Below are 22038 nucleotides of genomic sequence, written 5' to 3'. Positions count from 1 at the left end.
TGTATTTCAGGTTGTCCTAGAAACTTCAGTTGTGGCTATTTAATAAATAGAGGGGTAAGTTTTTACCTCAGCAGTTTATCAATCTATTTTTTCATTATAAAACTTTAAACTTTACCAGTTGGTAAAGATAAAAAGAGAGATGGGAAAGGCACAGACCTCTAGATCAACAGCTTTCTGAAAAAGGCTATGAATCATATCTCATGATCAGTCACTGTTCAGAAAACGTCCAGCAGCATGCCTTTGGAGCTATTTCCAAAAGTGCTGAAGAGTCTCTGTGTTTACACTGGACTTTGTTATGAACAAGGAAAATACTATTTATGTATTTTTCAGATGCACATGGCCAGCTCTGTTCTTCAAACCAGTTGTTCAGACAAAAAGGCTCCACTTAAAATTGGAAATGGGATTTACTGCCAGCAAAACCAGTATTAAATTATTCAGCCATCAGAGCAACAACAACAAAAAGTCAAGGATCTGATAAAACACCTGGAGACATGTTATTCAGGAGTCATCCATATTCAGCTGTGCTGATGCTATCATTTGCCCATAAACTGCACCCAAAGAAATACATATGATAGAATGTGATCAAATGGTTTCTTAAGCAGGAAGGCATGCAAAAGAAATTTCTAGTCCATTTACAAATGCAGTGTAATCAAAAGTGAAGGTAAGCATTATATTTTAAAATAAATTTGATTCTTACCATCTGAGATTGACTCCTAGGACATCCATTGATATCTTCAACTTTTTCATTTGCTAAAGCCAAGAAATAAAATAAAAGAGAGAAAAAAAGAATGACATGCTTAAGCAATGAAGTGAAACACAAAAAAAAAGGAGACTAAGAAAACACAAAAACCAAAACCAAAACCAAAACAAGCACAATGCTGCTGCTACATTCACTCTGTCTCCCCAGCCGCGTACAAGAGGACACACTTGTTAGCCGCCGCCAATTCCATATGCACAAATCAGGCAAAAAAAAAAAAAAAAAAAAAGTGAGTGAGAAGGAAGTTGCTGCTAATACTTTAGCCTGTGCCAAATGACTGCTGACATGAAACCTTTCACAATTGTCCCTGCTGGATCAGGATATAGTTTCAAGGAATCTCAGAGTGTATGAGTTGCCCTAGCTAACGAAATGCACACATGGGAGACATATGGTTTAATGAAGCGTTCATTTCTGACAATCCAGTGGATGTAAAGACACAGTTCTAGCCATTTAAAAGTATAGCCAAACTGCTTTTTTCAAACATTCTCACATAAACATTTTTAATTAAATCACGGGAGAGCTACATTAATCTCAGAGACACAGGGACTAAGTTCATATGCATACAACTTAAATTGTGTTTGACCAAGGCGGGGGGGGGGGGGGGGGAGAGACTTTCATGGTTTTTCCCAGAGGGCAGGTCTTACCAATGATCTGGATGATTTCGGCTAGCAGCACTCCATCTGCAATGTCTTGTTGCAAATCCTTGATCAGCCGCTTATGGCCTGATTTTGCTAGGTAGTGGTTGGCCCAGTCAGTGTAAATCTGTTGAACAGAGGGAGAGAAGAAGGGAGATGGTGTGAGAGAAAATAGAGACAATAAAAATGCTTAAGACAAATGTTGGATTCAAAGGGAAGCTATTCTGGATCACATTCCAGTTTAAGAAGTCATAGCTCAAAAGGAAATAGTTGTAAAATAATTTTATACAGCTCTCTCTCCCACTTATCTCTTGTTTCAAAGGAGGATGAGTCACTCTCTTTCAAAACCAGGGACTAGTCACTTGTGACACAGCAAAACTCCCTTCCCCAATGACTACCCAGGAAACTCCTGTTTGCAAGTCAGTTGGGTTTTCACTCTTTCCCCTGCTTCTGTCCTATTGAAAATAATCCTGCCTGTCCTTGTAAAAGGAAATCACCTGTACTGATTTATACAGGAACCTATTATAAAAATTTCTGTTTCTCTAACACTTTATTAGATTTGTCATGTGAGATACTACATGTGACAATATTTTGGCATCGTGTTATAAAATAATTGCAAATGCCAAAGTTATTTTATTTGGACTGCCATCTCCCATTTAAACCTCTTGAAATGTGTTTATATAAGAAAATAGAGGAAGCAAATATAGTTATTACATAGAAATCACAACCTAGAGTGTAGGAGTGGATTATAAATCTCAAGATTGGCAATCTGTCATAAAGTAGAAGTGACTCAAAGTAAATTACGATATAAAGAAAAGCTGGAATTGTTCAAAAATTGCCACAAAAATAAAAATCTACTAATTTTTCAAATGTTATGGGACACCCCTAAGGTAATGTAATCTAAGTATAAGGAAATAAATAAGCATTAAGATGTTTCAATTTTACAGATGGCTCTTTCAGATACATTAGTCAAGTTTATTACAAGGCAAACTATGGTATGTAATATGTAACAGAAGAACACAGTGTCTGAAATGATAACAGAGGAGGGGAATTGATTGAGAAATATACATATAAAAGTGTGTTAGAGAAGCACTGGAATTAGAACAGGGAACATAATGGAACCTGGGCATAAGAAGGGAAGGGAAGGGCCTTCCCCACAGAGAATACCAGTACAGAAGGGCAGAGTGGCAAAGGAATCAGGCACAGTTGGAAAATCTGTAATTAAGGCAGCAAGCCTTAATGAGGACAATTAAACTGAAGACGTAACTTGCATCTTTTAGAAGGCCAAGAAAATTGGAAAAAAATACTACTTTTTTGCTTCTAACAAAACCAATATACGTGTTTTCATAAAAATAAAACAAAATAAGTCAGAAGTGTAGAAACTAAGAAGTAAAAGTTTCCTCACAACTTTTCAATAATTTTTCCGCTTTTCAATAATTTGGTATGAATAGGTCTAGAATTTTGTTTTATGCTTACACACTGGACCACATGACACCATATTACACACACATATATGCACACACGATAGGATTTTTAACCAAAAATGTCTCAAGTTTCACTTATCGTTCTGCACTTTTCAACTTTCTATGTAACAGTATTTTAGTAACACTGCTATAACCATTTTACATACATATGTCTCGCTATTTTTTAGATATTTTTTAAATGCTTATTTATTTTTGAGAGAGAGAGTGGGGAAGGGACAGAGAGAGGGGTGGGGGAGAGAATCCCAAGCAGGCTCTATGCTGTCAGTGCAGAATTTGACAGGGGGCTTGAACCCGTGAACCATGACATCATGACCTGAGCCAAATTCAGATGCTTAACTGATGGAGCCACCCAGGTACCCCAATGTTTCACTATTTTTGATATTATATTGTACATATCAATACCCCTGTTGAAAGATATTTAATTTGCTTAAATCTGTCTCTACTACATATAAAGTTATAAGAGAGAGCCTTAAAAATGTATCTTTCACACTTTCATGCTCCTATTTTTATAGGACCCAAACCTAAGTGGGGCTGTTAGGTTTTTTTTTTTTTTCTTAATGAATCCTAGGTACAAACATTCCAAAATACAGTATAGTCAAAGAAATTGTTTATTTTAGAAAATATAAAGTAGAACCTTAATGCAATACAGTGTTAAGTTTCCTAAAAGAGTATAAACAATTGGAAGCATCCAGTTGCATAAGAAAAATAAATGAGATGGCAATGTTACACCTCCTTTCACCATATTCATAATCTTTATACCAAAGATATTAGTATAAGAAAATATACTTGCATAACTGCTCAATTAGAAAGCAAACACACAATTTCTAGATAGACACTTTTTTTTTTTATTCAGGGGTCATTTGCCTCAAAATTTTATTCTACTTGTATTTACTATTTTGCAATAGGAAAATTTATTTTTACAAGGATGTATACTGTTGAAAATCTAAAACATTGAGGACTTTCCCCTCTACACACCAGGAAAATGATAACATTAATTGCTTGGCCTTCTACTAGAAATTTCAGGTTGAGCCAGACTTGATTTCTGCCACTGTCTCCATTGGCAGTGAGTTACAAGGACCGGTTGGCTGACTTTAAAGGATCCCTCAAAGATGAAGAACATGAGTTCTGGAGTCAGTAGACCTGGCTTTGAGGCCCAGGAGACCTCTTACCACCTATGGGACCTTTGGACAAGTTTCTTATCCTCTCTAAACCTCAAATTCCTCATCTGCAAAATAAGCATAATATTAATACCTACATTGGAGGGTTATGGCAGGATTAAATAAGACAGCACTTGTAAAGTATCCACCACAGAATTAGCCCTGAAGAAATGTCTGCTATTATTATCATCATTATGGCATCTAGTTTTCTTTGCTATGATGGCTTTCCAACAAATATTTACTAAGGTTATTGTTTTGTAGAGGTTAAAAATTTTAGAGGATTGGCAGAAGACTGAAAAAATTGTGCTCCTTAGGGTATCTGGGTGGCTCACTCGGTTAAGAGTCTGACTTCAGCCTAAGTCAAGATCTCACCATTCCCTGAATTTAAGCCCTGTATCAGGCTCTGTGCTGACAGAGCCTGGAGCCTGTTTCAGATTCTGTGTTTCCCTCCCTTCGCCCCCACCCCTACTCGTGCTCTCTCTCTCTCTCTTTTTCTCTATCTACTTCAAAAATAAATAAACATTTAAAAAATTTTTTTAAACGTGCTCCTTGCTAATTCTGCCACTACTTGTATCTCTGACACCTCCTGCCTTCTAATTCAATGTGGCCACAGATCTGTCTGCCATCTAAACTCAGAGGAAGGTATCTAGTTTAAGGCTGCCATGTTCTCATTCAGGTTTGCAATGCCTCCATTGTGACACCACCCCCATCAAACTCTAGGTTACATGCATTGTTTTATGATGGCATTAAATTAGGCAAAAAAAAACTTATTTAAATATACACAGAATGGGATATATTAGAAATGAAAACAAGAACACTTTCATTCTCCAAATGCATGTCAACAGTGCCTTAGCTTATATCCAACTTGCTCCTGGACTTAGGTAAGGAAACAGATGGGAAGCCAGCTGGTTGCCTTCAAGACTGACTGGAAAAGCCTCTGACTTAGCTCATAAAATGTTTTTCACTTGGTCCAGATTTCTTCCAGAGGAATCCCAAGCCTAAGTGCTTTGACTTGTATACCATCTTTAATATGTGAAACATTGCTCAGACCATAATCTCTGACTTTAGTTGCAATCAGCAAAACCAATTCGGACTATATGAATAAACTAAAAATAAATCTCCATTTAAAAAAAGTCCTTATGCTTTACTTATCTTTCTTAAACATGTGTAAAAGATACTTGTGACCCTATAAGACCCTACTTGAGACCTTTCCTTTGGAAAGGATGTTATTATCTAGATGAAATATAAAACAATTACAAAGTAACTTATAAGTATATCTTTAATATTACACATAAATTTATTTTTGCCTTTTAAAATTTTATATATGTAAATTGAAGAAATAAGTGGAAATATGAGATGTATCTTTAATGAGACAGTTTTCAAGCAAAGGACACATGGCATTTAAATATATGCAAAACGCATCAATAAACTTCCTGTACTACTCCAGTGAGAGAGGATACCAACAACCTCATCAACTGTCACATTAGAATCTATTGTTCAAATAAATACAACAGAATGGCAAAATCATGTCAAGATTTTGGATCTGAACTCCAAAGTTGCCTTTGGTTCATTACCAGACACACACACAAAATCACAATATTTAACCACTTAGCTTCACTTGAGATACAAAATGAGTGGTAATGTTTTTTGTAGGATTATGCTATAAAGTAACTATAGGTTTTTAGTGAACAGACTGATATGATGGGGAACAATATCAAATTAATCATAAATTAATGTTCAGTCATCTAGGTCTGGCTGAAGCTTTAAATATAACTTATCTCTAAATATGTGGAGTCAATTTTCCTCACCTGTTTTAACTGCAATATTATAAATATAATGTTATCTGATATGGTAATTATATTTTAGAGATTCAGAAAATTAATGAGATTAGACTTAACAAAGGAATACTCAGTTCAGGTAAAATTATATATGTATTAATTCATTTACAGTAATTCATTATGATAAAATCAAAGATACTGTGGCATAATTTATATTTCATATTGATCTGCATGAATTTTAAGGCCTATTATGCAAGACTATGTACTCCTTGAGAAATATTCCATATTGTTGGAATTTCTGCCCCACTCTTAAAAGCCGTGTGAACATGGGTTGAATGTTTATTTTCTCTCAGTTCCAGAGTTTTTCTCTTCTGTAAAATGGCAACAATAGTATTACATACTAATGGGATTATTGTAAGGATTGAATGAATTTATAGTTTTGGAACACAGCCTTTCACTTAATAAGTACTTGTTAAATGTTAAATATTACTATTCACTATTACTATTTTAATGTAAACTACATCTATATTAATTATAATGAGTTTATATTAAATATAATGATTATGAATGATTATCATTTCAAATCCTTAAATCTTAGCTATTTGCCCAAATGTAGTTAACCTAAGGAAAACTTTTCCAAAATGTAATGATCCCTTAGCTTAGCCATTTGCTCTTATATTTCTTTTACAGTGTTTTTTTTTCTCATTATAAAACAATGGGTTCAAATAGAAGGCAATATATGTGACACCATATTGCTTCTGTCCAGTGAACTTGTCATAGTAAAACAACATCAGAAGATCTGATCTTCCACAGAGTCTTAAGCTTTTGTTTATAGTATTTTTTTTTTACTACAGACAATATAACAAACAGCATCTGTATATCACAGCAAGCTGCCCCTGAACTTTAAAACCAATATTTAATTTAGCATTTGATGAGTGTATTATAAATAACCTAAACGCAATATAAAAATAATTATGAGTACTTTTGTTATTGCATATACTACTCTGAGATATATAAATATTTCAAAGAGATACAATATTTTAATGAGTATTAAATGATCAAAGACATTAAAGAAGTAGTAGAAGAAAAACAGACTTCATTTAACCCCAGAGGTTGTTTTAATAGAAAGATGAAAATCTATAACCTGGTTAGAAAATATTATAAATGTAGTCACATGATTTTTACATACTAGCTGAGCTAGTTTTAACCCTGCACATATTTATACACATTAGTTTTTTCCCAACATTCAAGCAGTAGTTATATATCCCTATAAAATACTACTCTCTGATATGTTAAAATTATCAACTTTGAGAAATCATATAGGATTTTTTAAATCTTTAACAGATAGAAATTGGGTTGAAAACAAAGAAATTCAATGGCAATAACTAGGCTTCTATATCTTAGAAAGCAGTGTAAGACAAATTACATAAAGTTAACAAATAAATGGATCAGGGAAATGTGACTGTGACATAAGTATTCTTCCCACAAAGATGAAAACTATCATGGTGCTATGATCATTAGTAACCATGCTTACCAACCTGAACCAGTCATTCCAGGGAGAAAAGATGCACAGGGGAAGGGGAAGAATCTGGAACTGAATGAACTTTTTCCTCAAGACTGAACTTTAAACCAGAAGTGACTGAATTATCTTGCATTTGGAGAAATAAATTTTCTACTACTGCACATAAAGAAAGGCTTGGGAGGTGGACCTACATATTTATTATTTTTAAAAGTTGTAATTTTGCACATCTAAGTTTAGTACTCAAAAACTCATGAATGTATGCAATACTGGATAAAGAAGGCTGGAAAATTACAACATGGAATTAAGACATAAGACATGCTATTTTTAGTTTAAAAAGCCAATCACAGACTGAATCTTTCGTTGATGTTACAGAACTAACATGACCACCAGATCCAATGAGTCAAATTTCATGACCCTTACAGACCTAGAATTCTCAATACTGAGGACCACGTGGTATTAGTAGGAAGTGAACCCATTCAAAGCTTTTGGTAATGTTGAGATCATCGTAATATATGTAACAGATTCACCAAGTAAATGGTTGAACTCAGCTAATTTATTTCTGTTTTTACATCAAGGTAAATGCTGGCTCTTTATGGAGTTTCTCAATCTCTGTATAATTGCACCAAAAGGAATAAAATACCTAAGAATAAATTTAACCAAGGAAGTGAAAGACTTATACTGTGAAAACTTTAAGACACTGATAAAATAAATTGAAAAAGACATAAACATATGGAATGATATACCATGTTCATGGATTAGAAGAATTAGTATTATTAAAATGTCTGTACTCCCCAAACCAAACTACAGATTCAGTGAAATCTATATCAAAATCACAGGACTAAAACAAATATAGTTTAGTTCTAAACTAAAAAAGTATAGAACCACAAAATACCTTGAGTAGCCAAAGCAATCTTAAGAAGGAATAACAAAGCTGGAGGTATCACAATTCCGGATTTTAAGATATACTATAAAACCATACTAATCAAAACAGTATGGTACTGGGACAAAATAAGACACATAGATCAATGGAACAGGATCCACTTCCCAGAAATGAACCCAGGTGTATATGGTCAATTAACCTATGACAAAGGAGGCAAGAATATGGAATGGGGGAAAGACAGTCTTCAATAAATGGTGCTGGGAAAAATGGACAGCTATCTGCAAAAGAATGAAACTGGACCAGCTTCTTACATCATACACAAAAATATACTCAAAATGGATTAAATACCTAAGTGTCAGACCTGAAACCATAAAACTCCTGGAAGAAAATATAGGCAGTAATCTCTGCCTTTGACACTGGCCTTAACAACATATTTATGGATATGTCTCCTCAGACAAGGGGAACAAAAGCAAAAATAAACTATTGGGATCACAGCAAGATAAAAAGCTTCTGAATAGTGAAAAAAATCAACAAAATAAAAAGGCAACCTATTGAACAGGAGAAGACATTTTCAAATTAATTCTGATAAGTGGTTAATATCCAAAATATATAAAGAACGTGTAGGACTCAACATCAAAAAGAAAACAATCTGATTTAAAAATGGGCAGAACTGGGCGCCTGGGTGGCGCAGTCGGTTAAGCGTCAGACTTCAGCCAGGTCACGATCTCGCGGTCCGTGAGTTCGAGCCCCGCGTCGGGCTCTGGGCTGATGGCTCAGAGCCTGGACCCTGTTTCCGATTCTGTGTCTCCCTCTCTCTCTGCCCCTCGCCCGTTCATGCTCTGTCTCTCTCTGTCCCAAAAATAAAATAAACGTTGAAAAAAAAATTAAAAAAAAAAAATCACATAAAAATGGGCAGAAGACCTGAATAGACACTTTTCCAAAGGTAAGATCCAGATGGCAAAAGACATAAAAATATCCTCAACATCAGGGAAATGCAAATCAAAAGCACAATGAGATACCACACCAGTCAGGATGGTTAATATCAAAAGCACAAAAAATAACAAGTGCTGGCAGAGATGTGGAGAAAAAGGAATCCTCATACACTGTTGGTGGGAATGTAAATTGGCACAATCACTGTGGAAAACAGTATGGAGGTTTCTCAAGAAATTAAAAATCGAAATACCATATGATCCAGTAATTCCACATAGGTATTTACTCAGAGAAAATGAAAATGTTAATTTCAAAAGATATATGCCCCCTAAGTTTGTTGCAGGATTATTTATAATAGCCAACTCGTTTCTGTTGATAGATGGATAGATAAATATGCGGAATATTAGCCATAAAAGAGTATGAGATCTTACTATTTGAGACAACGTGGATGGACCTAGAGGTTATTATGCTAAGTGGAATAAGTCAGACAAAGAAAGACGAACGTCTTGTGATTTCACTTATATGCGAAATCTAAAAAAACAAAACAAATGAACAAACAGAAACAAATCCACAAATACAGTGAATAATCTAGTGGTTGCAAGAGGGGAAAACAGTGGGGGGGGGTGGTAAAATAAGTGAAAGGGATTAAGAGGTACAAACTTCCAGTTATAAAATAAATAAGTCACAGAGATAAAAAGTATTACACTAGGAGTATAGTCAATAATTTGTAATAATGTTGTATGGTGTATATTTGTCATGGTGAGCACTAAGTAGTGTTTAGATGTGTTGTATCACTATGCTATACACCTGAAACGAATATAACAATGTACATCAGCTATTCTTCAGTAATAAAAATTGTTTTAAAAAATTAAGTTTCTGTATAGTTTAAATAAATTGAATAAAATATATAAAACAGCTTCTTAGAGGGGTCATTAAATTTATAACCATTAATTATAACCCCCAAAAGTACTGAAAAGCATTCACTTTTCCATCTAAATCTTTGGGGATTCTGCAAAAAAATAAAACTTTAAGTTTGTGTGAGAAAATTTTTTTTTCAAGTTTAAAGGTTGATTTAAAAGTGACTATTAAAGATTCAACAACTCCAGAAAATTCGTGAATGGTCTATAAAGGCAAGAAAATTCTAAAGAAAACATAAAATTGATTCTGATAATTTCCTCTAACTTTTTCTTTATTTCTCATATCCAATCTCTGACCCAGTTCTGTTAATTCTATATCCTGAATGCCTCTTGACCCTTCTGCCCCATTACTGCTATAATCACCCTGGTTCAGCTTTTCATCATCTCTCACCCAAATTGCTTTACCAGTCCTAAAAACAGTCTGAATGTAGGCAGGCTAAGCAATAAACTGTTTTATACACTATTGCTAGTGATGACTTTAAAATGCAAATCTGATCAAGTAATTTACCTTCCTACCTAAAAATCACCCAAGAGCTCCATTTACTTTCAGAAAAAGAGCCTCTTTATGAAGCCAATGTATTCTTTTTAAAAGTGAATTGGCTTCAAGAAAAGTGGCAGAAAGAAAGAAAGAAAGAAAGAAAGAAAGAAAGAAAGAAAGAAAAGGAAAAACGAAAAGGAAAGAAAGAAAAGGAAAGAAAAGAGGAAGGTACGGCTATGAAGGTTCTAGAAGAATGAAGATTGAGGAAAACCACACAAAATGATGATATTTGATAAGCAGAAAGAAGGGGAAAGTATATTCTACCGACAGATACAGGAATAACGAAATCTACAAAGGGTCACAGGTATGAAACAGCATGCAGAATTCACTGAATATTGAATAATTCCATTTGGTCACAGCATGGGGAAGAGGCACATAGAAAGACTAGAAGTAAGAGAATAGGAATCAGGTGGAGTCATATATAAATACAAGAGGGCTGCCTCAATATTTTTAGGTGAATGTTAGCTTATTTATATATAGGGATATAAAAATGATAGCTCTGGCCGTGTTTCTAACTGCCGCTCTGGTGCCGCTATGGAGGATAGTTTCGAGCAGAGAAAAACTGAACAAAGGGAGCCTACTTAAGAGGCTAGTGTAAGACTTCCACTTTCTAGAAGGTGCAGTACTTTTCTGCCCTGTATTTTCTAGAAAATTTCCCTCCAGACAGCCAGAATACAAATAAATAAATTAATTAATTAAATAAGTACATAAAACTCAAACTCTATTTCCCATGACCACAATACGTGGACACAGAAAACCGATGAAAGAATGATAAATGATTTAGCAAAGGGGAACAAAGGAAGAATAAACCACAGGAGCCTGTAGAGGGAGATATCAGAGCAATGTAAACAGATTTTCCCACAGAACCCCAGAAGAGCTCAGGAAGTGTGGGCATCAGACCAGATGGAAGGTGGGGTGGACCAGAGTGAAGAGGCCTATGGTTACGTGCCTCCCCCTCGCTCCATCGAGAGCCAGTAAATGTTGACCAGGGAAAATCCAGCGTTGACTTATCAGTCAGACAGGAAGGTGGAGACATGGGAATGAAAACCGGTGGTTAAGTGAAATTATGCTTCCTGATATAAAGACTTGAGCAACTGTCTTCCCTTCTAGGCTCCTTCTTTTTCAGAAATGCAGGGTGGTGTGTCTCCCACCCTCATTCCAGCCCCAAATGGAAACTCTTTCTCTGACTACAATGATCATACCTAAGACCAACAGGCACTGAAGTTCAAGGTACCCAGTCCATCAACCAGCTGGCCAGTGGGGAGCCTATAGTGAATCCCCCAGGACGTTAAGGATTGTGCGTATGTATGAACAGAGTTGCGGGTTACCAAATGCTTTATGAAAGCCTCTGAAATAAACTGTCGGTACTAGATAAACAGATCAAAAAGAAGTCAGAATAAAATGGAGTGAAAATCAGGGGCAAAAGGAAACTTCAAGAAAATTATTATTTTTAATGTATATTTTAATGAGAAAAGAGTAACTTTTAACACTAGAGAAATCACTCAGTTTACCTGACAGTTGAATATCCTGCATAAGTGACACAGAACCTCACACCTGCAGGTAAGAGAGAGTGGGCTGGAGAAGCTGATATGGGACAATTACATAAAATGCCACTTGGCAAGCAGAGAAAAAGAATGACTGCACATATTCTCTGGCTGGTAATTTGATCCTGCAGAAGGAGGTAAATACAATTAAAGAGGAAAATTGGGAGGCATATGAGAAAATTATAATCATGGTGTCTCCTACTTAGGCTCCAAAAAAAAGTCTGGCTTATAGCCTATAATAGGACCATCTTTAGGTGATCCGTATTAAGGATACACTTAGAGTTGTACAGTTGTGTGTGGTGATTTTGACAGGCTAATATAATAGTACTCTAAGCATGACTTCAGTTTTAGGTTTTAAGAAAATATAAATAATCCTTTAATGTTTTAATTCTTATTTAATTTTTTAAATATTTATTTATTTATTTAGAGAGAAAGGGAGGGAGAGAGCAAGCGAGCCTGAATGAGCAGAGGAGAGGGAGAGAGAAAGTGAGAGAGAGAGAATCCCAAGCAGGCTCCACATGGAGCCCAACATGGGGGTGCATCCCATGAACCGTGAGATCATGACCTGAGCTGAAATCAAGAGTTGGACACTTAACCGGGCTAACTAGGTACCCCAATACCTTTCATATTTTTAAAAAAAGGTTTGATTTTATTTGCAAAGATGAAAACACCCTAATGCTGATGAATATATTAAAATTCCAGTCCATGTCACATATAGTACTAATAATATATTCCCTGTGAAGGGATTACCAGTCTTAAGTAAACATGACTAAACTTCATTTACATGCATAAATATCACTTTCCATTATTAGTGCATTTAAGTTTCCCAGTTCTTTGAGTTAATTCCTATCTAACAATACACCTAAACTGTCTGTTGTACTTATTGTGACCATAAGCCAGATGGAACAAGTAATCAACATCAATATTTTCAACTCTGATGCAGGCAATCCTACTCATCCTCTTCCTTGATATGTGGCTATAAAATGCACCCCTTAATTCAAGTTTCAGATTTTACTGGAACCAAAATTATATTGATACTTATCTGTTTAAATTTATAGCCACAAATTATTAGCTTGGACTATAATGAATAGATGTTAGATGTTAGATCTGTTAGATGAACAGATATAGACCTCAGTGTAAGCTCGTAGGAAAAGAAAGGATGGGGCTTATTGTGCAAACTATAGTATGTTCTAATCTTTTTCACCTGTGGTTTCTTTACAGAGAAAAATAACTGAGGCCATATATAAACTGTGGCATCCTATTAGCAACTCAAACCAGCCAACAATGATTGAGCAGAGCTATGCTGGGTATTACAGGCAACACTAAAAGGATAAGACGCATAGTTTGTCCTTGAGGAGGGAAGGTGGGAGGAAAAAGGGAATAGGTTAGCCAATTTTGAGAACCTACTAGATCTCTGCAATAATGACTGCCTAGTCTTCCCCCATCTCACCTACTGAGTGGTAGTGCACCCACTGGACTCTTTATCCAAATCATCACTTCCCATATTCTTGCGAAGACTTCTCAGCATTCATTTGAGCCCATGTATGGCACTCTCCCATCCAAGTACTAACCAGGCCCACCCCTGCTTTGCTTAGCTTAGCTTCTGAGATCAGATGAGATCAGGCATGTTCAGGGTGGTATGACCGTAGACATATGTGTCACTCTCTAATCCTTACTACTCCAAATGTAACGAATACTTTGGCTCCTGAGTCAGTATCTTCTCCCCTAACCTTAAGTGTTAACAAACATCCTGGACAATTTCATTATCAGTATAGACAATCTATCAAACACGATGCCAGAAATTAAATATATAATGAGGAACCATCTACCCTATCTTAAATGCACAGTGCCTATTAATGACTTTTTCTTCTACAGACAATATGGCATTGTGGGAATTCTTGAAAAGGGAGTTGAATATTATAATTATGTAGCATGATTCTAGTATTAACTTAGATTTTATTTCATTTAACTTCAGTTGCATTTCTACTGCTACCAGCAGTATGACAAAAAAGGGACTGAGGGGAGGGGATATACAGAATTCTTTCTCCAAGATGTAGTATCTATTTATAATAGTGTTGAGAGTAAAGCACTGTTTTAAACATGTAAAGTGATTTAACTCACTCAATCCTCAAAGCTCCCTACGAGCTCCATTCCATTTGGAGATGAGGATCTTGAAATAGAGAAGCGAAGTATTTTCCCCACGTCACAACAGTAACCGCTGATCCCAGATTTTCTGGCTCAAAAGCCCAAACAAAAGGTAATATTTCAGTTATGAGCCTTCCTTAATTTCAGCCTCCTACAGTTATTTCCAATGTTTCTGACATCTATCTCAAAATATGGTGAAAAACCTCCTTTATCTGACTGCCACAACGTCTGGCATTTATAGAATGCTCTATGGGGAATGCATCCTAACAGCTTGCAAAATTCTAATAATGCAGGTGACAACATGAGCTAAAATCTGCATATTAAACTGTACCAAAGAGTATTTTAGAAAAACAGTTAAAATAATTTTTAGTACTCACACTTTTCTAGGGGGGAAAAGGCATGTTACGTGAGATTCTTTTGTTGTTGTTGCTGTTTTGTTTTATTTAGTTTTTTTGTTTTAATTTTTTAATGTTTATTTATTTTTTCAGAGAGAGAGGGAGACAGAGAGAGAGACAGAGAGAGAGAGACAGAGTGCGAGTGGGAGAGGGGTAGAGAGAGAGGGAGACACAGAATTGACACAGGCCCCAGGCTCCGCGCTGTCATCACAGAGCCCGACGTGGGGCTCGAACTTACGAACCTGAGATCATGACATGAGCTGAAGTCGGATGCTTAACTGACTGAGCCACCCAGGCGCCCTGAGCTGCTTTTTCTTTCATTTTATCACACTCTGCAATTGATGTAAATTGATAATGCAAATGAATTCAAGGTAAATAGTAACAACCACTCTTCAGACATCAAATAACATGGCAGAAAATATGTGAGAAGATAATGTTAATGAAACATCAAGTTAAGAGAGAATAAATATGTCTAAGTCTTAGCATTTCAGAGTTTCTAGACTTCTGAACTGGGCATTTCTAATCACATACCAATAATTAGCAGTGAGGAATTGACTAATAGAAAAACGCTTAGTGTAAGCCAATGGTTTTCAAAGTGTCATTCCAGACCAACATCATCAGAGTCCTGTAGGAACTTGTTAGAAATGCAAATTATCAGTCCTCACCCCAGATCTACTGACTTAAAGGCTCTGGAAAGGGGGCCAGTAATTTGAGTTTTAACATGGCCTCCAGGTGATTCTGCTGTGTGTTAGTATTTAAGAACCAAAGGTATAAATGAATGCTGTTCACAAATTTCTAACACTTTAAATTGCATTTTAATGTAAAGAGAATGCTATTTCATTGTAAGGGAAAGATAACAAAAGACTAATGGCTTATATACTATTGCCCCTTACCTCCTAAATGTTTCTTGCTACCAAGAAAAACACATGGAGCCCATAAAATACTGATTATAAATGCTCTTGGCAAAACATTCATCCTCATGTTTTAACTCCTTTAAATTATTACAGATCGAGGTAGGCATTTATTTCAAAGTTTTTTTTTTCCAAAGAAAATCATTTCTTTATTTAGAAAGAGGTGAAGAAGGAGCAGTTCACATTTACTTAGGCTGAAAACACAGAACTTGGAAGCCGAGAGAGAACACACTCCCTGCTGTGCTAAAAAGCCACAGTGGAAAGTAATGGAAATACAAATGCAGTACCCTAGGGGTTATAATACATCCATCCAACCATGGAGAGGCAGCAGGAGTAACATTTCTGGGAGGAAAAAAGGAGACCTTTCAAAATATTTGTTTTCTTGACATCTTTCTTTCCTTTTTTGTTACGTAACTCTAAGCAAATGCAACATTAGGTAGAAGATTTTGTTGACCCTTACTAGAACATATTCCATTTCCATAAATAATTTGAAATGTTTGAAGCTATCACAAATTATAATAAAATACACACACATGTACATGAGTGACACATGGTGAGATCTGCCATCCAGTTGGCTGTTTTCTAAAGACACTCTGAGGGGAAAATAAATTTACAAAAAATAAATAAATAAAATAAAGACACTTCGATAGATCCAAGTTACACTCCATTCAGACACAATGGTCTGTCCGCTTCCTGCAGGTGGTTTCTCTTCCTGCAGTGACATGCTATAGCTCCAAATCACCACGGGTAGGGGCTAGAGAGCCACGTAACTCAAGACCATCAGCCAACGGCTGCGACTGTGCAGCTTTGTCACAGTGCAAATAAAACAGCTCACAGAATCAAACAACCGCGTTAGTAGTCTCCTGACAACTAAGAGAGCACCAAGACTTTAGAAATCGTCACACTAGCAGCCACCTTAAAAACCTCCGTATTTCTTCCTGAAATTCTTTCATTTTAAATGTACCCCTATTGCCAGATTGCTAAGGATTCCATTTGAAGCCCTTAGAAATTATTGCACTACATTAAATAAAATGGGAAAAAAGAGAACAAAAACAGTTTTCTCACCATGTGATTTTATATTGTATTTGTATACAAATGCAAGCAAATAACAATGAAAGATTCTAAATCGGCCAGTATTTTAAGTTCAAGCCCATAAACCAAATTTTACAGTCTGTTTTCCTTATAAAACCTATTCCCGTGATTGAAGTTGTTCCTTAAGAGGTATGTGAAAGGCTGTGTGAAACATTCATCCAACATGGATGACTCAGTCAGTTAAACTCACTAAGAAGGGAGGCTGATCTAAGTTGACGTTCTTCAGCTCCTAACCCCTCCAAGAAAAAAGATAAATTGTGAAGGGAGTCAGAAGTGGAAAGTATGGAGCCTGGAGTGAGAAATTCTAGGCTCCTTTCCCAGTCTCACCTCTTACTATAGGATCCTGAGTTTCCTCTTTTTTCATGCAAGGATCACATCCTTATCTACTCAGCCTCTCTCATAGGATTGTTATGAGGATTAACTGTGTAGAAAACATTTGCAAAAGCAAAATGTGTTACACATTGCAAGGCATCATTATTATAATCAATAACATGTTACCCATGAATAACATTCAAAACCACATTCCCCCAAAATAAACATACAATAAGGTCAAATAATACTGCACAGGCATAGTGAGGGAGACTACTCTTTGTTTTTAAATTGCCTTAATGAAACACAGAAACTAATTTGTTACCATGAAATAAACTTGTCTTGAACTTCTTCCCTGTCCATTTCTGATGTATTACCTAGTCTATTTCAAGAAAGGTTATAATGCTTCATCTGTGTATTTTGACAATGGATGATTGTACAACTACTCCTCACATTTTATAAAGAGTTGATCCAACCAGGAATGCCCCTCCAGCCTCCTTATGACGGGTAGTCTTCTCACAGCCACCCCTTGTAAGAGAACCTATTACACTTTAGCTGCTGTTTGGCAAAATCTGTGCTCTACCTTCCAGGCATAGAACATTTCTAGCAAGGAATTTCTCACACAGGGACTTTTTTTTTTTTTTTTCCTGAGAGAGAGAGAGAGAAAGCAAGCATGAGCAGAGGAGAGAGGCAGAAGGAGAAAGAGAATCTCCACGCTGAGCACGTAGTCTGATACAGGGCTCAATCCTGAGCTGAAATCAAGAGTCAGATGCTCAACCGACTGAGCCCCCCTTGACCCACCCAGTGCCCTGTTCCCCGAGAGGGACTTCATTTCTAGCTTTCCTTTCCTTACATTTAAGGGGGGACATGTGGACTAGTTCTCACCAATGGAATGTGAGCTGGAGTGATAGGAATCTCCTCCAAGCCTGACCCATATAATATCCCACACCTTATTCTTTATCCCTTTTGCCCTCGGGCTGGCTGGAAACACATACCTAAAGAGGACATAAAAGCCACATAATAAAAATGGCAGTTTTCATCAGTGTTAGTTTCTGAATGACCCTACACAACAGAACATCCCAACTCCATACCCAACAACCAGGAAACACCTTGGACTGTGTGTATGACAAATAAACAGCTATTGTGAGGAACCACTGAAATCTAGGAGTTTGTTACAGGCTAGCAATAATTAATTTATTTTTAATATTTTTTTAAGTTTATTTATCTTGAGAGAGAGACAGAGAGAGAGCGAGAGGGGGAGAGGCAGAGAGAGAGAGGGAGAGAGAGGGAGACAGAATCCCAAGCACGCTCCCCACTGTCAGCACAAAGCCAACGTGGGGCTTGAGCTCAAGACCTGTGATAACCTGCGCCAAAACCAAGAGTCAGATGCTTAATTGACTGAGCCACCCAGGCACCCCGTGGCTGGCATTAATTTAAATTACAGAGACACTCTCTTTGCAGCCAAAGACTCTTTGAAGAACCACTCCCCTATGTCCAAGCATTCACAATGAGTCCAATAGAGGGCTAACTTCCATTCCCAATATTGTTATTTCCCTTCCAGAGACCAACGTCCTGGAACCACAATCCTTACCAAGGACTTTCTCTTCATTCTTGGAAATCTTCTAATTAATTCATTGAATGTGCATCTTTTGGGCACAAGCTCTTCATCACTAGGAACTCCTCTCTCTTCTTTCTGAAGTTCTAAGATTGGACCCCCACAGCAGTTCTATTGAGTTTGTTACTATTGGGCCTGGGGTGGGGGTGTGGGCATAGATTGGTTAAATTTTCTTATCCAGGATCCCTGAAACTTGGTATAATATTTTGGTGTTTTTCTTGTTTCAACAAATTATGATGAAAACAGGACTAAGTATTTAAACATCTAATATCTCTACATCTAATTCCTCTAGAATTTACAAATGGATCACGTCTTTTGTTCCTCACAATACTCTTTTTTTAACATTTATTCATTATTTGAGAGAGAGAGAGAGAGAGAGAGAGAGAGAGAGAGAGAGAGAGAGGCAGAAAGCGAGGGAGACACAGAATCCGAAGCAGGCTCCAGGCTCCGAGCTGTCAGCACAGAGCCTGACTCGGGGCTCAAACTCACGGACCATGAAATCATGACCTGAGCTGAAGTTGGTCGCCTAACCGACTGAGCCACCCAGGCGCCCCACAATCTTTTGAGTTGAACAGAGTAGGTGTTATAATCATAGTCCTTCTTATTTTTTTCTTTTTGAAAAATGTTTATTTATTTATTTTTAGACAGAGAGAGAATGTATGTGAGCAGGGGAAGGGCAGAGAGAGAGGGAGAGAGACAGAATCGCAAGCAGGCTGTCAGCCCAGGCTGTGCACTGTCAGCACAGAGCCTGATGCGGGGCTCAATCTCATGACTGTGAGGTCATGACCTGACCCAAAATCAAAAGTTGGACACTTAACCAACGGAGCCACCCGGTCACCCCTGGAAGATGATCAATTTCTAAATCCATCGCTGCCTCTCTTCTATTTTAATTCGGACGTCTGCATATGAAATTAAATTCAATGGCTTAAAATGTATGTAAACACAAAAAAATGGGTTTTTAATTTCTTATTATTTTTTTATTTTAGAGACACAGAGAACTTGAGTGGGGAGAGGGGCAGAGGGAGAGAGAGAGAATCTCAACCAGGCTCCATGTTCAGTGCAGACTTGGGTGCAGGGCTCAATCCCGTGACCCTGGGATCGTGACCTGAGCTGAAATTAAGTCAGAAGCTCAACCGACTGAGCAACACAGGTGCCCCATAAAGAGTGGCTTTTAAAATTCAGAATTCTTCACTGTCATAGTCCAGTTGGTAGAATTCTGCAGTGATAGAGAATGTATTTTTTAATTTCTCAAACTGGATTTATGTTTGCCATATCCTCCTGTGACATTCCTTTACTCTCCTCTTTATGTGCATTTTTGTGCCAAGAAAATACCATTGATAAGATTAATCATGGTATTGGGGCACCTGGGTGGCTCAGTCCATTAAGCGGCCGACTTCGGCTCAGGTCATGATCTCGCGGTCCGTGAGTTCGAGCCCCGCGTCGGGCTCTGTGCTGACAGCTCAGAGCCTGGAACCTGTTTCAGATTCTGTGTCTCCCTCTCTCTGACCCTCCCCTGTTCATGCTCTGTCTCTCTCTGTCTCAAAAACAAATAAACGTTAAAAAATTTTAAAAAAAAGATTAATCATGGTATTTAAAAACAAAAATGAAATATCCAATAATAGGGAAATTATTACTAAGTATTATTTATTCACACTATGAAATACTGAGTAGCCATGAAAAATAAAACTTATGATATTTGTACAGCAAAATGAAAAAGGAGAATGCAAAAAAAAAGTAGACTATAAAACCATCTTCAGATGTGCATATAAAAAATACTAGAAGTAAATGCAGGGTATACCAGTATTTGGAATGAAGTGATTAGATGTATGGAATTTTTTAAAGATTTTAATTTTATTTTTATTATAAGTATATTTATTATAAGTATACGCTATTTATATTTAATTTGTTATGTTTATTTAATTTATATTTAATTTTATATTTTGAAAATTCTGTAATGCTATATTTCATAAATAAGTAAAACTGATTTCTAAGCATCACCATTCAGGTATTCCAAGAAATCAGCGAGAATATTTTGAGAGTATGTTTTGGCTTTCTAGGGGGAAAAATTGTACAGTGAGACTTTGAATTCAAATCAGTAATATGAACTCTATTTACCATCATTCCCATAGAGAGAGCCGCAAGTAACAAGATGGTTTTGGACCACACATAGGTCAAGGTACTCCTGTCAAGCTGACAAGAGATAAGCCAACTCTGGACAAAGGTAGGGGCCAAAGTTGGCACATGGCCTGCAAGGGCAAAGTACTTGGGGGTGGCCCATTGACGTCAAGAAAGTCAGACTGATACTTCTGTAGGATAACAACAGACAGCAGGCACATGGGGACTGCTAAGTGAGAACAAACACGGAGGAGAGATTTTCCCAGAAGCAGAAAGCAGAGGCAGGTGAGTAACTAAAAGATCAAAGGATCACATGAGAAGCAGGATGTTCACAGGAGCCCAGTGAACAGAAAAGCAATTAGAGAATCGAATGCAAAGCAGTGGTTCACAGCTCAAAGATTTTCAAACACAGTGGCGGTGAGCCATCCCAGAGTAGGTACTCTGGCATCTTCAGGGAAAGCAGGTAATTGGAACTGATGGCTGAATTAAGGAGTGTCTTCAGGGTTAACGGAGGCAGCAGCTTCCTTTAAGCCAAGGACCAGAAGCTCTTGCACTGCAAATTTACTGACACAAAGATTCAGAGATACAGCTTTGATCTAATTGCCACAGTCCCCACTAAGTCATGAAGGGCACCCCACCTCAGTACAGCATTTCCTCCCACGTGCTAGGCACTTTACAGGTTTTGTATCATTTATTCTCCAAAGGATCCTATGAGACGGGCATTGTCTATTCATTCTACATAGGAGATGACCGAAGATCAGATCAGTTTACCAACTGGTCCTAAGTCAACAAACAGTGAGTCAAGGAGCCAGGTTAGAAACAGCTTCTCTCTAACACCCATGCATTTTCAACGACACCATACTATCTTCTCTGTTGGTATAAACAATAAAAAAGGTAACTTTACATTTTCCAAGGTGTTTGTCCTTGTACTGCCCTTTATATGCCTGTGGAATAACTGCTTTCCCTAAGAATGTGTCACTCTAACCATATATTTTTCAGTAGTTTTTTTCCATCTTTTCACATCAGAAAGCTCATTAAATTCAAGGTAAAGGTATTTAGCTATGAGAAAAAACTTATTGTTAGACAATCTTTCTCAAGTCAGTTCCAAGCTGCAGCTTTTAAAAACAGCATTTGTTTTTGTTTTGTTTTGTTTTGTTTTGTTTCTGGCTCTAATATATTTGGGTTAATAGCAGTAACAATTTATTGGTTATTCCACAATGCCAGTCTCTATGACTGGGTACGGAGAGCTAATTCGTGGCTGTAGGAATTATAAAGGGCCCTACTGTCCCATGGCTATAGTTCTCCAACAGTTCT

General features: G+C 36.9%; 1 protein-coding gene across 2 annotated transcripts in view; it reads right to left on the bottom strand.

The window, feature by feature from the left end:
- NAV3 (neuron navigator 3) overlaps positions 1-22038 on the bottom strand; it is a 596222-nt gene that overhangs the window by 251773 nt on the left and 322411 nt on the right. For both annotated transcript variants that reach the window (XM_030323286.1, XM_030323287.1), the window contains exons 2-3: positions 1402-1519; positions 698-750 (exon numbers count right to left, since the gene is read on the bottom strand). In XM_030323286.1, the coding sequence (XP_030179146.1) occupies positions 698-750; positions 1402-1519 (171 nt within the window). The remainder of the gene's footprint in view (positions 1-697; positions 751-1401; positions 1520-22038) is intronic.

This window comes from Lynx canadensis, chromosome B4 (genome assembly GCF_007474595.2).
Source record: "Lynx canadensis isolate LIC74 chromosome B4, mLynCan4.pri.v2, whole genome shotgun sequence".
Taxonomy (NCBI): Eukaryota; Metazoa; Chordata; class Mammalia; order Carnivora; family Felidae; genus Lynx; species Lynx canadensis.
The sequence above is the reverse complement of the archived record's forward strand: the minus strand, read 5'-3'. Positions and strand labels throughout refer to the sequence as shown.